This window comes from Moschus berezovskii, chromosome 11 (assembly GCF_049115385.1).
Source record: "Moschus berezovskii isolate FMDL1 chromosome 11, NW_MosBer_1.0, whole genome shotgun sequence".
In the NCBI taxonomy this organism is placed as follows: Eukaryota; Metazoa; Chordata; class Mammalia; order Artiodactyla; family Moschidae; genus Moschus; species Moschus berezovskii.
Genome location: NC_142470.1, coordinates 63,286,027 through 63,301,513, shown reverse-complemented (window position 1 = coordinate 63,301,513; position 15,487 = coordinate 63,286,027). Strand labels below are relative to the sequence as shown.

The following is a 15,487-nucleotide window of genomic DNA, read 5'->3' as shown; positions in this document are numbered from 1 at the left end:
TAAGATTATAAATAGTATGTTATGGGTTAAATAAGGCATTTGTCAACCTACCAGGACATTAAATGTAATGTTGTTTCTGTACATCCAAGCATCTTATTAAAATGAACTTTTGAAGAAAACAACCTATACGTGAGATTGTGATTTGCACTAGCTTTAAATATAAAGAGTGAAGCCTTTTTGGCAAAGCACAGCATTGAGGTGAGTATTAAAGGAAGAGATGGCCATGGATGAGCACAGAGGTAATATTTTAAGCATGAAAAAGATTCATCATCTCATACTCAGCCTGTATTCTCAATCTTAGAATATTACAAGATGCCTTTCAGTTTTATCTGCCAATCATGAAAAAAACAGCTGTAAAATTTATGTATATTTTTTGAAAACTAAAGGAAACTAACCATTATTTTCAACTTCTTTAGATGTATCTTTACTTTCTTAGTGATCTAGGAATATCTAAAGACTTTGCAAACGTTATGTATTGGAGATATATTTCTGTTGGGACACCACTGGGATAACGGAAATCTCCTGCTGACTGCATCCAGTGGGGTGGGTTTTGGCCTTTCATTACCACATTTCTCCTGCTGAACCCTTGAGCTGAGGACTGTTATCTCCATTCTGAGGGGTGAGGGTAAATGGTCTCAAAATCTGTGGAACAGACTGTGTCTTGTTTTGCTTCTGCTGTGCTGGTACATCTTTGCCGGGCCCTGGTGCATGGCTCTGGCTCCAGACCTCTGCTTCTTGCTGCCATGCGCAGTTAACTCCAGCAGCCTTCTTAAACCATACATTTATACTGTCGTCATGTTAACCATTCTCTCCTGTGACACAGGTCATTGAGACAATTTCTAGGGGCTCTCCATTTTAGGAAAAGATAGGCTACTTGTCATATAGTAACAGATTCTGTGTGTGTGGAAAAGAATTATAACTTACAGTTTCCACATGACTGACAGCCAAAAGAAAGCAATAATGAATTGGGATTTGAACAGTTGGAGAAAATATTTTAATCTCATTTTGTATTTGCATATTTTGCTGTATATTTTATTGGTTCTTACAAATAATCATACATGTATCATCTTAAGTCACTGTCTTCAGGTAATCTAAATTTTTGTTAGCTGCTGCTTTCCCATGTATTAATTACTGTTAGATAATTTGGAAAACTCAGCAGTGGCCACAGGACTGGAAAAGGTCAGTCTTTATTCCAATCCCAAAGAAAGGCAAGCCCAAAGAATGCTCAAACTACCGCACAATTGCACTCATCTCACAGGCTAGTAAAGTCATGCTCAAAATTCTCCAAGCCAGGCTTCAGCAATATGTGAAATGTGAACTCCCAGATGTTCAAGCAGGTTTTAGAAAAGGTAGAGGCACCAGAGATCAAATTGCCAACATCTGCTGGATCATGGAGAAGGTAAGAGAGTTCCAGAAAACCATCTATTTCTGCTTCATTGACTATGCCAAAGCCTTTGACTGTGTTAGTTAGTTAGTTAGTTCAGTCGCTCAGTCGTGTCCGACTATCTGCGACCCCATGAATCACAGCACGCCAGGCCTCCCTGTCCATCACCAACTCCCGGAGTTCACTCAAACTCATGTCCACAGAGTCAGTGATGCCATCCAGCCATCTCATTCTCTGTCGTCCCCGTCTCCTCCCGCCCCCATCTTTTCCAGTGAGTCCAGTGAGGCAACTCGTCGCATGAGGTGGCCAAAGTATTGGAGTTTCAGCTTTAGCATCAGTCCCTCCAATGAACATCCAGGATTGATCTCCTTTAGAATGGACTGGTTGGATCTCCTTGCAGTATAAGGGACTCTCAAGAGTCTTCTCCAACACCACAGTTCAAAAGCATCAATTCTTTGGTGATCAGCCTTCTTCACAGTTCAACTCTCACATCCATACATGACCACGGGAAAAACCACAGCCTTGACTAGACGGACCTTTGTTGGCAAAGTAATGTCTCTGCTTTTTAATATACTATCTAGGTTGGTCATAACTTTCCTTCCAAGAAGTAAGCGTCTTTTAATTTCATGGCTGCAATCAGCATCTGCAGTGATTTTGGAGTCCCAAAAAATAAAGTCTGACACTGTCTCCACTGTTTCCCATCTATTTCCCATGAAGTGATGGGACCAGATGCCATGATCTTTGTTTTCTGAATGTTGAGCTTCAAGCCAACCTTTTCACTCTCCTCTTTCTCTTTCATCAAGAGACTTGATTTCCTCTTCACTTTCTGCCATAAGGGTAGTGTCATCTGCATATCTGAGGTTATTGATATTTCTCCCAGCAATCTTGATTCCAGCTTGTGCTTCTTCCAGCCCAGCGTTCCTCATGATGTACTCTGCATATAAGTTAAATAAGCAAGGTGACAATATACAGCCTTGACTGTGTGGATCACAATAAACTGGGAAATTCTGAAAGAGATGGGAGTACCAGACCACCTGACTTGCCTCTTGAGAAACCTGTATGCAGGTCAGGAAGCAACAGTTAGAACTGGACCTGGAACAACAGACTGGTTCCAAATAGGAAAAGGAGTATGTCAAGGCTGTATATTGTCACCTTGCTTATTTAACTTATATGCAGAGTACATCATGAGGAATGCTGTGCTGGAAGAAGCACAAGCTTGAATCAAGATTGCTGGGAGAAATATCAATAATCTCAGATATGCAGATGACACCACCGTTATGGCAGAAAGGGAAGAGGAACTCAAAAGCCTCTTGATGAAAGTGAAAGAGGAGAGTGAAAAGGTTGGCTTGAAGCTCAACATTCAGAAAACAAAGATCATGGCATCTGGTCCCATCACTTCATGGGAAATAGATGGAAAAACAGTGGAAACAGTGTCAGACTTCATTTTTTTGGGCTCCAAAATCACTGCAGATGCTGATTGCAGCCATGAAATTAAAAGATGCTTACTCCTTGGAAGGAAAGTTATGACCAATCTAGATAGTATATTAAAAAGCAGAGACATTACTTTGCCAACAAAGGTCCGTCTAGTCAAGGCTGTGGTTTTTCCCGTGGTCATGTATGGATGTGAGAGTTGGACTGTGAAGAAAGCTGATCACTGAAGAATTGATGCTTTTGAACTGTGGTGCTGGAGAAGACTCTTGAGAGTCCCTTGGACTGCAAGGAGATCCAACCAGTCCATTCTAAAGGAGATCAATCCTGGGTGTTCATTGGAAGGACTGATGCTAAAGCTGAAACTCCAGTACTTTGGCCACCTCATATGACGAGTTGACTCACTGGAAAAGACTCTGATGCTGGGAGGGATTGGGGATGGGAGGAGACGGGGACGACAGAGAATGAGATGGCTGGATGGCATCACCGACTCTGTGGACATGAGTTTGAGTGAACTCCGGGAGTTGGTGATGGACAGGGAGGCCTGTCGTGCTGTGATTCATGGGGTCGCAAAGAGTTGGACACGACTGAGTGACTGAACTGAATTTTGTTATATCTTTAAGAATTAACTTTATATTGAGCTATAATTTATGCACAGTAACATTTACTTTTTTAGTATAAAGTTTCACGAGTTCTGATGAATGTATACCATTGTATAACCACAAACACAATGGAAAATACAGAATTTCTGCCTCATCCTCCACCCCACATCCCCTGGTCCTTTTCTGTTGTCTGCCTCCTCATCCCCTTCTGCCCCTGTGGCTTCGCCTGCACCATACATGTGGATTCCTGTGGCCTCTGAGCTGGTTTCTTCAGTGCAGAGCAGACCCGTCCGCCATGCTGCTCACGCTCCTTTACTGCCGAGTGGTGTCCTGTTGTGCACGTGGGCCACACTATGTCTATCCATTTGCCACTTGAGACCATTTGGGCTGTTTTCAGTTTTTAACAGTTTGCAATAAAGTTACTGTATACGTACATTCACACACAGGTTTTTATTCAAGTATTAGTTTTCCTTTTCCTTGGGCTGATCTAGGAGTAGGATTGCTGAGTATGTTGTGTGTTTTAACTGCAGCAACTGCCAAACTGTTTTCCAAAATGTTTCTGCCAGAATTTGCATTCCCGTTAACAACTGCTCTGCATCCTTGCCAGATAATTTTTTAGGTCATTCTGGGAGGCACGCAGTGATGCCTTGTTTTCATTTGTATTTGTTTGGTGACTAATGACGTGGGTTCTCTTGCTGTGTGCTTATCTGCCATCCCTATATCCTTGGTGAAGTGTCTGTTCCAGTCTTTCCCCATTTTTAAAAAACTGAGTTATCGTGTTTCTAGTTGTACAAGTTTTTGAAAATATATAGATATTTCTTATGTAAGTCCTTTATGAGATAAATGACTTACAAATCTTTTAGCCAAATATGTATCTTGTTTTTTCATTCTCTTAACTGTACTTTGATGAGCAGAGGTTTTTTTAGTTTATTAGGTTCACCTTATCATTTTTTGTCTTATGGATCACGGTTCTTGTATCTAAGAAATCTTTGCCTAAGCCTAAGGCCACAAAGACCTTATACTTTTTCTTCTAGTTTTTAGGCCCATGATCTGTTTTGAGGTTATTGGATGTGGTGCGCTTTTTTTTTTTGCCTGCAGGAGTTCAATTCTCTTGGCACAAGCCTGTCCTCTCTCTGCTGAGCTTATCTGCACCTGCTGAAACTCTGCTACCACTGCCGCCCTCAGCTCTGGGTCGTGTCCCTCTCTGGCATTTACCACACTTTGCCGCCTTCTGACATCAAGGAGGAACCTCTGTGGGGGACAGAGGGCTGTGTGTGGAAGGGATGTCAGGCCCTGGAGGAGAAAGGGGAGGAAGCAGAATCCACAGAGAGAGGCTCACAAACCATGCAGACCTGGCAGAGTCTGGGCCAGCCCAGTACCTTCACAGGGCAGAAGGGCCCAGGTCCTGACCCCCTGCCCCCCGACTCTGCTCAGTCCTGAGCTAGGACTGCCTGGGAAGGAGTGGTCTGGGCTCCAGCCCTACAAGTGCTTACTGGAGGGCCAATCTGAGGGGCATACCTCTGGCTGCCACAGAAAGATGTTCACTGTACTGTTACTACAGTAACGCAATTATTAGAAAGGGTATTTTTTTCTATAACACAAACTATTCCTTTTCTACTTAAGGGAGGAAAGTAATTTCAAAATAAAATTTATATTTTAATCCTTACATACACATTACTGTAAAGGTTTTTTTTTTTGAGCTTAAAATCTCTTCATTATGAATTAGTATCAAGAATTTTTCTGTCTTGATGATATTTTGAGGCTGCATATCAGACTTTGTAGTTCCCTTATGTGTACTGGAGATGATGGTAAAATTGAAGTGATATTTTGATGGAACCTGACCTACCCTGAGCTGTCCTTGACCAAGTCTGTCCTCTGGGGGACAGGAGGCCAACACACTGCTTCTCCTGTGTCAAATCTCACTGATTCAGTTGGATTCTCTCTTTTTTCCCTGGTTGTAATTACTATCTACTTCAAGAATCATCTTCTGCATAATCTGAATGAGGTAATTTTACTATTTGTTTTTAGGAAAAATTTAGATCAGCATATTAACATTTATTTAAGCTGAAGATTTAATAAAATGATTTTAAATAATACATCTGTGGAACCTTTCAAAGTACTATCTTAAGCCAAAGAACCCTGACCTATTGAAAACCATAAAATAGATCCAGTTAAATTATTTTGACCTCTCTGCTCCTTTTTTTTTTTTTTGAACTATATGAAATACCAGAGGACAGTTAGAAAATTTTGGTGCTGTCCCTTGGATTGGCTTTACAAAGATAAACAGTGGGAACATGAAGGTAAAATGAAGCAATTGTAACTCAAGTCATAATTCTGTTCATCCAAAGCTCATTGTTATGCCTAGAGAGAGGCTATCAGGCAGTCACAGGACTGTTTGCTGAAGGGTCAGAAGAGCTTGGGTCCTGTTGTGAAAGATCAACCAAATGCTTTCCTGTAACTGACTGATAGGAAGAAGGTCCCTACCACCTATGTTCAGAGGACCCCAGAACAGATCGTGTGCCACGTCTGTTGTGTTGCACACACTCCCCAAACTGATACTTTGAAGAAGATGGAGAACCTGATCTTCCCCCAAATGTTCTGGTATTTTTTTTGTGTGATTCGTTATATACTAAAACTTCTAAAAAATGTGTTAGACTTTGCTAAGAGTTAAAAGTACTGTATACATTCTTCCTTTCTAGGATGTGGATGTATAGATTTAAATACATGTGTCTGTGTATCTAGGATGCATGTATTTAACACAAAAGCTACCAACTGTCATCAGGTGTAGATAGGGACTGTTGGTCTCCCTTTTGCCTTGAAATGAGAGTGGACTGTCAATCATTTGCCTTTGTTTCTCCAAGATTAGTTCTTAAGATCAAGGACCATGTCTTCCTCCTGATACCCCGTTCCCAACACAGGTAGTCAGTGGTAGAGCAGATTTGAATTCCACTTCCAGGTTTTTAATTTAGGATTTACCACTAGAGGTGAACTGGGTCGATTCTTGTCCTCTTGTTATTTTACCTTCAATAATGTCTTTGTTAATTTATTAAAAACTGTTTTCATTCTAAAATATGTTTTGGAAATCTGACTACCCAAGTAGTACCAGTGGAAATATTAAGAACAACTATTTATAATAATTTTATGTGACTCATTTGTACTTCCTCATCAAACCATTTATCCACAGAGATTTTAAGTAGGTTTTCTGGCAGGTATTCAGAAACACAGGAAATGAATGAACAAAAGTGAATACTTGATATGAACTCATATAAATGACAGAAATGTAACCCTGGTTTTATTAGTCAAAGTTTAAAGTTTAATAGTAAGTACAAAACCTTATTTTTTCTAAGCAAATTTTATATATCAATGATACTGCTTTCTAAGCAGCATTTCACAAAAATTTCAGTGTGCTATCCATTATACTAAAATCCCAAGACTACTTACTGTAGTTTTTTAAAGACTAATCTTCATTAGAGTCCTGTAGTTGATAAAATTAAGTTAGACATGTAGCACCCACTCCCATCTGATGCTGGCAGACACAGAGGCTCTTCTGTGCTCGGTTTCCCTCCATGGCGCCTGGTGTCCTGACAGCAGATTCCACCCCAGGTGGACACTCAGGGACTCATCCTGCAGCTCCCTGCTCCACTTCTGGCCTCTTCATAACTTCACAACAAGAGATGATGAACCCTGTTTCCAGCAAACTCTTCTACTGATGGTTCTCTTTATCCAGATAGGATACTCTATCTCACTTTCAGGGTTCAGAGATGTTTTCTATCTTAAGTGCCGCCTTGCTGAGGCTGGCGTCTCCTGGGCCAGCGCAGTGTCGTCTTCCCTCTTGTGTGCGTGGCAGTGACCATGACTGTCTTCCCAGTGCTCTGGCTCCTCTGTGCTGGCTCAGACTGGGGGTGTGCTCTCCAGCTCACATGACACATAGTGGCAGGGGTGGGGAAAGTCAAGGCAGTGTGTGTACAGTTAAAGCCACACTAGTCCAGTTCTGGTGGGCTTTGTATCAAGGTGCTTTTCTCTTATACATACACCAGTTCCTGTGTTCACCCCAAGACCTGGCTGTCTCTTAATACACAGTGCATTTCCACTGGCCAGAGCCACTCCCGGCACAGTGCGCTGAGCTGGCTGCTCAAGGTGCCTGGTGAGGTCCCAGGGCCCACCTTCAAGAGCTCACCTTACCCAGAAAGTACCACGGGAAGGGGTCATTAGTGTTCTGTAGAATGCAGTCCTGGCCGCCCCCATGTGTTGGGGTTCAAGGTGCCACACTTAGCCCTCCCTTGCTGCAGCATCAGGTTCCCCTTGGTCCCACATGTAGGCAAGCTTCTGTTCACTGCAGTGCAGCTGTTGTAGTTAAAGATGGTGCATCTGCATGTTGTGCAGTTTACAGAAGGGGCACTGTCCTGGGAGGAAGGGAGGGAGGTAGCTCATGCTCTGTTGACGCGGTCCCCACCACAGATTAGGTGTGAAGGACAACCACTGCAGATCGCCAGTCATGAGCCACAGACACTGTGTTCACACTCCAGGCCACCTCTGCCCCCAGGGGAGAGAACCGCCAGCTTGCAGGGGTCAGGGGAGGAGGGAACTTAGTCTGCTCTCTGTTCTCGTCTGGCACTGTTTGCGCTTTTTCTTACTACATCCATGTTACTGTTACTTTTTAAAAAGGACACGTTTTCTCCACGTCCTGTGCTGCATGCCAGGATGGAGTGCTCTTGAGGCAGCGTTACTCTGAGAACCCCACAGCTGCTTGGGCCCCATCGGCCTGGGGATGGCTATAGCAGGGGTTCTGTGATGATAACTTTTACATTTTTGTGAGTGAAGGTGTAAGTGCAATAATGTGTATCATGTGTTGACTATCACATGGTACTGACCTCTGCAGATATCCTTCTAGCAGGAAAACCTTGTGTTGATCACAAGTCAAAGCCTGGTGGTGATGACAATACTAGAATTCCTTTTTAATGTAACTATTAATACATTACTTAGATATATAGGGTTTTTTTTTTAGTAACATCTGTGTTTTCTTTTTCAGCTCTTTCAGTCTCACATTACAACAAAAACAGCTCAAACGTCCTCACAAGTATCTGACCATGAACAGAAAGTGAGTATGTCTCTTAAGCAGACCCACCGTGTAATGTGGATGCCTCTGTGGTTTCAGGATGTGGTTAGACAGACTGTTGTTGGTACTCAACTTGAATATGAATTAACTGTTAACGCTGATCCAAGTTCAAAATCAGTAATGAACTGAATCACTGTTGAGTGGCCACAGTGTCTCTACCTTGCCTGATGTCAAGCAGATGCAGGTTCTGCCACAGATTCAGATTCAGCTCTGCCATGGTGGTCAGGGGAGTTGGCCCTGCTCTGGCAGGCGTCCTTACAGACTTTGGTGATGACAAGGCGTGGTGCCATGGGATGGCCCTGTAGGAGCCTTCCTGAGCACAGCGTCAGACTTTCATGGTTCCCAGGGGGTTCTGAATGTACTTGCACAGGAGGATGGGTTTTGGTAGTTTTTTTATTAAAAAGTTATTTAAAAAGAGAGGAGTAAATTTAACCTGGTGAACAAGATGAGTTGTTTTTTAAAAAAGAAAACTGCAAACGTGAGCATAGGTGATCATGATTGGTTTCCTGTAGTTCTGTGCTCTGTAGTCTCTTCTCTTCCTCCACACATGCTGAAATCCCCACAGTTCTGATAAATGGTGATTTGTTCATTTTTGCTCTCTTACTGGTAACAGTAGCCTATCCATCTTTATTTTACCACCTCACAGACTTTCTGAATTACTCTTAACCTGCCTTCTGACACATTGCTTTGCAGAATCTACTGTAATTGCTCGGTGACTGGTGCACTGAGTGCTCACTGTTTAGTCCTCATGTTCTCCAGCCACTCCTCTTTGTTAAATTGTAGGTAAGTAGTAGACAGTCACAACACCACACTACTTGGTGACTGCAGCCTTAGACTAGGTAGTGTGCCTCCTTCAGCTTGTTCTTCTGCATGGTGATTCTGGCGATGCTGAGTCCTCTGGCTTCCTATTGAGCTTGCCAGTTACTGTATTGACAGCACAGAGTTGGGTCTTGCTCTTTCATCCAGTCTGACAATTTCCTTTTATTTGAAAAGCTTAAGACCTGTTCTGTCCAGTATGGTGGCCACTAGCCACACCTGGATATTTACACTACATAAAATTAAATACAATTTGAAAGTTCCTTCCTCAGTTGCATGTGTCACAACTGGGTATGCCATGTCTGCATGTGGTTAGTGGTTCCTTTGGCAGCTTGGCATTGTCACGGAAGGGTCTACTGGCCAGCTGGCTAGGACCACTTCCCTGTAACTACAGACACAGCTGGTTTTAGTCTGCCAATTGGCCATTTATTTCCTATTTGTCCCATTTATTCTTTCATTTTTAAAATTTTCCTGCCTCCTTTTGAATTAATGGAGTATTTTTATGGCTGCATTTTATCTCCATTCTTGGCTTACTAAACTTTTTTTTTTCAACAGTAATTGATGTGGGCTTTAACTTACCCCTCACTGCCTTTGGGCAATGTGATGGCAACTCATGGACACCGTAGAAGTCTTACAGCAGGGTGACTCCTCCCCTCCCATCTTCTGTGCTGTCATGCATCCTGCTTCTCCATGTATCATAATAAGTCCTGCATCACACTGTTGTTCGTGCTTTAAACAGTCAATCTATATTTTCAAGAAATTAAAACATGCAAAAAATTCTCTTGTATTTACCCATATTTTTACCTTTCTGGCAGTCTTCATCCTTTTTGTAGATCTGAGTTTCCATCTGTTGTCATTTTCCTTTTGGGAATTTTTAATATTTCTTATCAGGGAAGGCCCGCTTGCAGTAAAATTCTTAGATTTTGTGTGAAGATGTTTTCATTTTGCCCTCACCTGTGAGGGATATTTTCATTGGATACAGAATTCTGGGTTGTCAGGGATTTTCCTGGTGGACCAGTGGTTAAGAATTTGCCTGCCAGTGCAGGGGACAGGGCTTTGGTCCGAGAACTTAGCCTTCATGCCACACGACTGCAATGAGAAGCCCTCGCACCATGACTAGAGAGCAGCCCTGCTTGCCGCAATTAGAGAAAACCCAGCAACAAAGACCTAGTGTAGCCATAAAGAAATAAATTTTGGAAAATTAAAGAATCCTGAGTTGTCATTTTCTTACTTTTGGCATTTTACTGATGTCATTCTGTTGTCTTTTGGTTTACATTGTTTCTTATGCCAATACTGTGATCATTTTATGTTTTACTTGTCTGTAATATGTCTTGCCACCCTTGGCTGCTTGTAGATCTTTCTCCATTCTTACTTTTAAATTTTGTTCTGATGTGCCTGGCTGTGGATTCCTTTGCTTTTGTGTTTATTTGCAGTTTGCTGAAATTCTTGGATCTCTGAGTTCATGCTGAAACAATTAGACTATTATCAGTCACTATTACTTACAAATTTCCGTCCTCCATTCCCTGCTCCCGTCATTTTCCATCCAGCATTCCCACTGTAGGTGTGTTAGACCATTTGATATTGTGCCAGTTTTTTAAGGCTCTGTTATAGTTTTATCTTTTCTATGAGAGATTTTTAGCTTGGAAAAAGATATTTAGCATGGATATGATAGTGAACAAGTCTTTCTCCCATTGTTTGATCTGCTGTTAATACTATTTTATTTCTGATGTTGCATTTTTCCATCAGGAATTTCCAGGAATTTCATTTCTCACCTTTTATTGTTGTCGAGAGCTTTTCTGTTTCTCTTATAATTCCCTGTCAAGTCACCTGTCATATGTATCTCTTCTGTAGAGAAAGAGAACATTTTTCTTTTTAACATATTTGTCAGAGTTAAAGTTCTTACCAGCTAGTTCAACATGTGGCTTTTACGTGGATCTTGTTCTGTTGACTGTTTTCTTCTTCCTTGAGTGTTCTTTTTTTGCTTCTTTCTGGTAGTACTTCGGTTGTACAGTTAGGTGTTGTGAATGACACACTTAGAGGTGCTGGACTCTGTCTTCTTCTGAGGAGTGTTGGCCTCTGGTCCAGCAGGCACTAGCTGAGTCACTGGCTGGTCACACTCATCTCTGTTACAGCAGGTCTACTTCAGTTGTGCCTTCAGCATGAGGGAGGATTTCTGAGTGCTGAGACGTGATCCTTACTCCTAAAATGAGGCCCATGTAGGTTTTCATGTGTTTACTGAGTCCTTTAACTTATAAAGTCTAAGCTCCCTAGGCTGGTCATTCCAGTTTCCATTTCCCTGTTCTCGTGTAGGTCAGCACTCAGCCAAAGACTTGAGGGGTGTGTGTGCCGACTGCGGACTCCCTCCTTTCTGGAATTTCCCCTTTCACCTGACCTGCCTGCCCTTGTCTCCACTGGCTTCTGAACCCAGTAAGACTAGTTCTCTCCTGAGCTCTGTCTGCTTGTACAGAACTGGCTGGGTCTGCCTTCAGGCGAGAAGCTACAGGGTGTGTCCCTCACTCCACAGTCTCTCTGCTTTTGGTTGCAGTGACTTGAGGGAACGGACTGTAATCACCAGCAAGGAGGTGAGTGTGACATCAGTTACTCTGCCACGACTGTGAGCTGGACTCCATCTGTAACTTTGTGCTGCACCTTCACTTTATTGTAATGTGACAATTTATATCTAAAATTCATCATAAACATCTTTCATGACTTTTACACACCACACTCCACTTTGTGAATGGTTATGCCATAGTTTGAGTATTTTCCTGTGTGGGGAAATTAAATATTTTAATGTTATAAATGGTGTCAGGGGGGCGGTCCTAAGATGGTAGAGGAATAGGACGGAGAGACCACTTTTTCCCCCACAAATTCATCAAAAGAACATTTGAATGCTGAGTAAATTCCACAAAACAACTTCTGAATGCTGGCAGAGGATATCAGGCACCCAGAAAAGCAGCCCATTGTCTTTGAAAGGAGGTAGGAAAAAATATAAAAAATAAAAAGAGAGACAAAAGAGGTAGGGATGGAGATCCCTCCCGGGAAGGGAGTCTCAAAAAAGAGAAGTTTCCAAACACCAGGAAACCCTCTCACTGGCGAGTCTGTGGTGAGCCTGGGAACCTCAGAGGGCAACATAACTGGGAGGAAAAATAAATAAATGATTAAAACCCACAGATTATGTGCCCAACGGTAACTCCCAGCGGAAAAGCAGCGCAGACGCTGCATCCGCCATTAGCAAGCGGGGGCTGGGCAGGGAGGCGCAGGCTGCATTGCTTAGATTGAGGACCAGGCCTGAATGCCCCGACAGCAATCTGAGGGAACTACCTTGAGACAGCAAACCGTCCAGACTGTTGGATAGCTACCCCGGGAAAAGCCCTAACCTAAGACACCGCCAGGCCTGCTCACAGAACAAAGGACTGACTAGAGCTTGCCGGCTGTGGACTGGCCCATCCCCCGCCAGAGACAGGCAGACGAGGGCAGCCAGAGCCGGAAGGGGGCAATCACGGCCCCAGAGAGGCATCATCTACCAAACTGCATGCAGGCTTTGTTGCTAACCAAGACTTCTTGGGATTCTGGATGGTCGACATCTGTCTGAGAAGGTGTGTCGGTTGTATACCCAGAAAACCTAGCAGCAGGGACGGGGGAGGTGATAAGTCGCAGCGGGCGCTCGCCAAACACCTGGTCACCTGAGCGCTCGGACCTGGGAAGGGCACAAAACACAGGCCCAACCGAGTCTGCGCCTTTGAGGAGTACCCGAGTACCTGAACCTGAGCAGCTTAGACGTGGGAAGTGCATACAACCCAGGGACGGACTCAGACAGTTCCAGGCAGAGCAACCTAGGGCCTAAGCAGTGTAGACAGGGAAAGCACACGCCCTGAGCATGGGGGCAAACCCAGTGTGGCTGAGACACTGCGAGCACACGCCAGTGTTATTTGTTTGCAGTGTTTCTCTCTCCCCACTGCATGACTGAACAAGTGAACCTAAAAAAGTGTCCACCATCGCCCCCTTGTGTCAGAGTGGAAATTAGACACTGAAGAGACCAGCAAACAGAAGAAGCTAAAACACAGGGAACCGCCTTGAAGTGACAGGTGCAATAGATTAAAACCCTATAGTTAGCACCCACTACATAGGAAAGGGACCTATAGATCTTGAGAAGTATAAGCCAGATCAAGCAACTATCTGAAAATGAACTGATCCCACACTGTCCACAACAACACCACAGAAAGTCCTAGATATATTTTTACTATTATCATTCTTTAAAAAAATTTTTTTCAAGTCCTCTATTACTCCTTTAATTTTCATTTTTATAACCTACTCAGTTCAGTTAAGTTCAGTCGCTCAGTCGTGTCCGACTCTCCGCGACCCCATGAATCACAGCACGCCAGGCCTCCCTGTCCCTCAACAACTCCCGGAGTACACTCAAACTCATGTCCACAGAGTCGGTGATGCCATCCAGCCATCTCATTCTCTGTCGTCCCCTTCTCCTCCCGCCCCCAACCTTTCCCAGCATCAGAGTCTTTTCCAGTGAGTCAACTCGCCACATGAGGTGGCCAAAGTATTGCAGTTTCAGCTTTAGCATCAGTCCCTCCAATGAACATCCAGGATTGATCTCCTTTAGAATGGACTGGTTGGATCTCCTTGCAGTCCAAGGGACTCTCAAGAGTCTTCTCCAACACCACAGTTCAAAAGCATCAATTCTTCGGCGATCAGCTTTCTTCACAGTCCAACTCTCACATCCATACATGACCACGGGAAAAACCATTGCCTTGACTAGATGGACCTTTGTTGGCAAAGTTATGTCTCTGCTTTTTAATATACTATCAAGGTTGGTCATAACTTTCCTTCCAAGGAGCAAGCGTCTTTTAATTTCATGGCTGCAATCAGCATCTGCAGTGATTTTGGAGCCCCCAAAAATAAAGTCTGACACTGTTTTTCCATCTATTTCCCATGAAGTGATGGGACCAGATGCCATGATCTTTGTTTTCTGAATGTTGAGCTTCAAGCCAACCTTTTCACTCTCCTCTTTCACTTTCATCAAGAGGCTTTTGAGTTCCTCTTCACTTTCTGCCATAAGGGTAGTGTCATCTGCATATCTGAGGTTACTGATATTTCTCCCGGCAATCTTGATTCCAGCTTGTGCTTCTTCCAGCCCAGCGTTCCTCATGATGTACTCTGCATATAAGTTAAATAAGCAAGGTGACAATATACAACCTTGACGTACACCTTTTCCTATTTGGAACCAGTCTGTTGTTCCATGTCCAGTTCTAACTGTTGCTTCCTGACCTGCATACAGGTTTCTCAAGAGGCAGGTCAGGTGGTCTGGGATTCCCATCTCTTTCAGAATGTTCCACAGTTTATTGTGATCGATAACCTACTATTACTTTGCAAAAAAAAGACCCTAATTTTTTAAAGCAAACTTCATATATATATCTATTTTATAATTTTTGTGACTTTGTTATTTTTCTCTTTAATATTGTATTTTTGAGAATCCAACCTCTACTCTAGATTTTTAATCTTTGCTTTTTGGTATTTGTTATCAAGTTTGTACCTTTAAGAACCCAATCTTCAGTACCCATTTTTACTTGGGAGCGAGATTATGGGCTTGACTGCTCTCTCCCCCTCTTTGGACTCTCCTTTTCCTCCACCAGGTCGCCTCTATCTCCTCGCTCCCCCTTCTCTTCTCTACCCAATTTGGTGAATCTGTGTGTTCTGGACTGTGGAGAACACTTAGGAAACTGATTACTGGCTGAATCTGTCTCTCTCCTTTTGATTCCCCCCTTTATCCTCCTGGCCACCTCTGTCTCCTTTCTCCCTCTTCTCTTCTCTGTATAATTACGTGAACATCTCTGAGTGGTCCAAACTGTGGAGAACACATAAGCAAGTGATTACTGGCTAGCTTGCCCTCTCCTCTTTTGATGCCCCCTCTTCTCCTCCTGGTCACCTCTATCTCCCTCCTCCTTCTTCTCTTCTCCATGTAACTCTGTGAACCTCTCTGGGTGTCCCTCACTGTGGAGAAACTTTTCATCTTTAAACTAGATGTTTTCTCATAGGTGCTGTATAGATAGAGAAGTCTTGAGGCTACTGTAAGAATAAGACTGAAAACCAGAGGCAGGAGGCTTAAGTCCAAATCCTGAGAACACCAGA

General features: G+C 43.2%; 1 protein-coding gene across 5 annotated transcripts in view; it reads left to right on the top strand.

The window, feature by feature from the left end:
* SEPTIN10 (septin 10) overlaps positions 1–15,487 on the top strand; it is a 61,077-nt gene that overhangs the window by 11,569 nt on the left and 34,021 nt on the right. For 4 of the 5 annotated variants that reach the window (XM_088841404.1, XM_088841406.1, XM_088841408.1 and 1 more), the window contains exon 2: positions 8,444–8,512. The exons of the other annotated variant lie outside the window; for it this stretch is intronic. In XM_088841404.1, the coding sequence (XP_088697530.1) occupies positions 8,444–8,512 (69 nt within the window). The remainder of the gene's footprint in view (positions 1–8,443; positions 8,513–15,487) is intronic. 5 annotated transcript variants of the gene reach the window in all.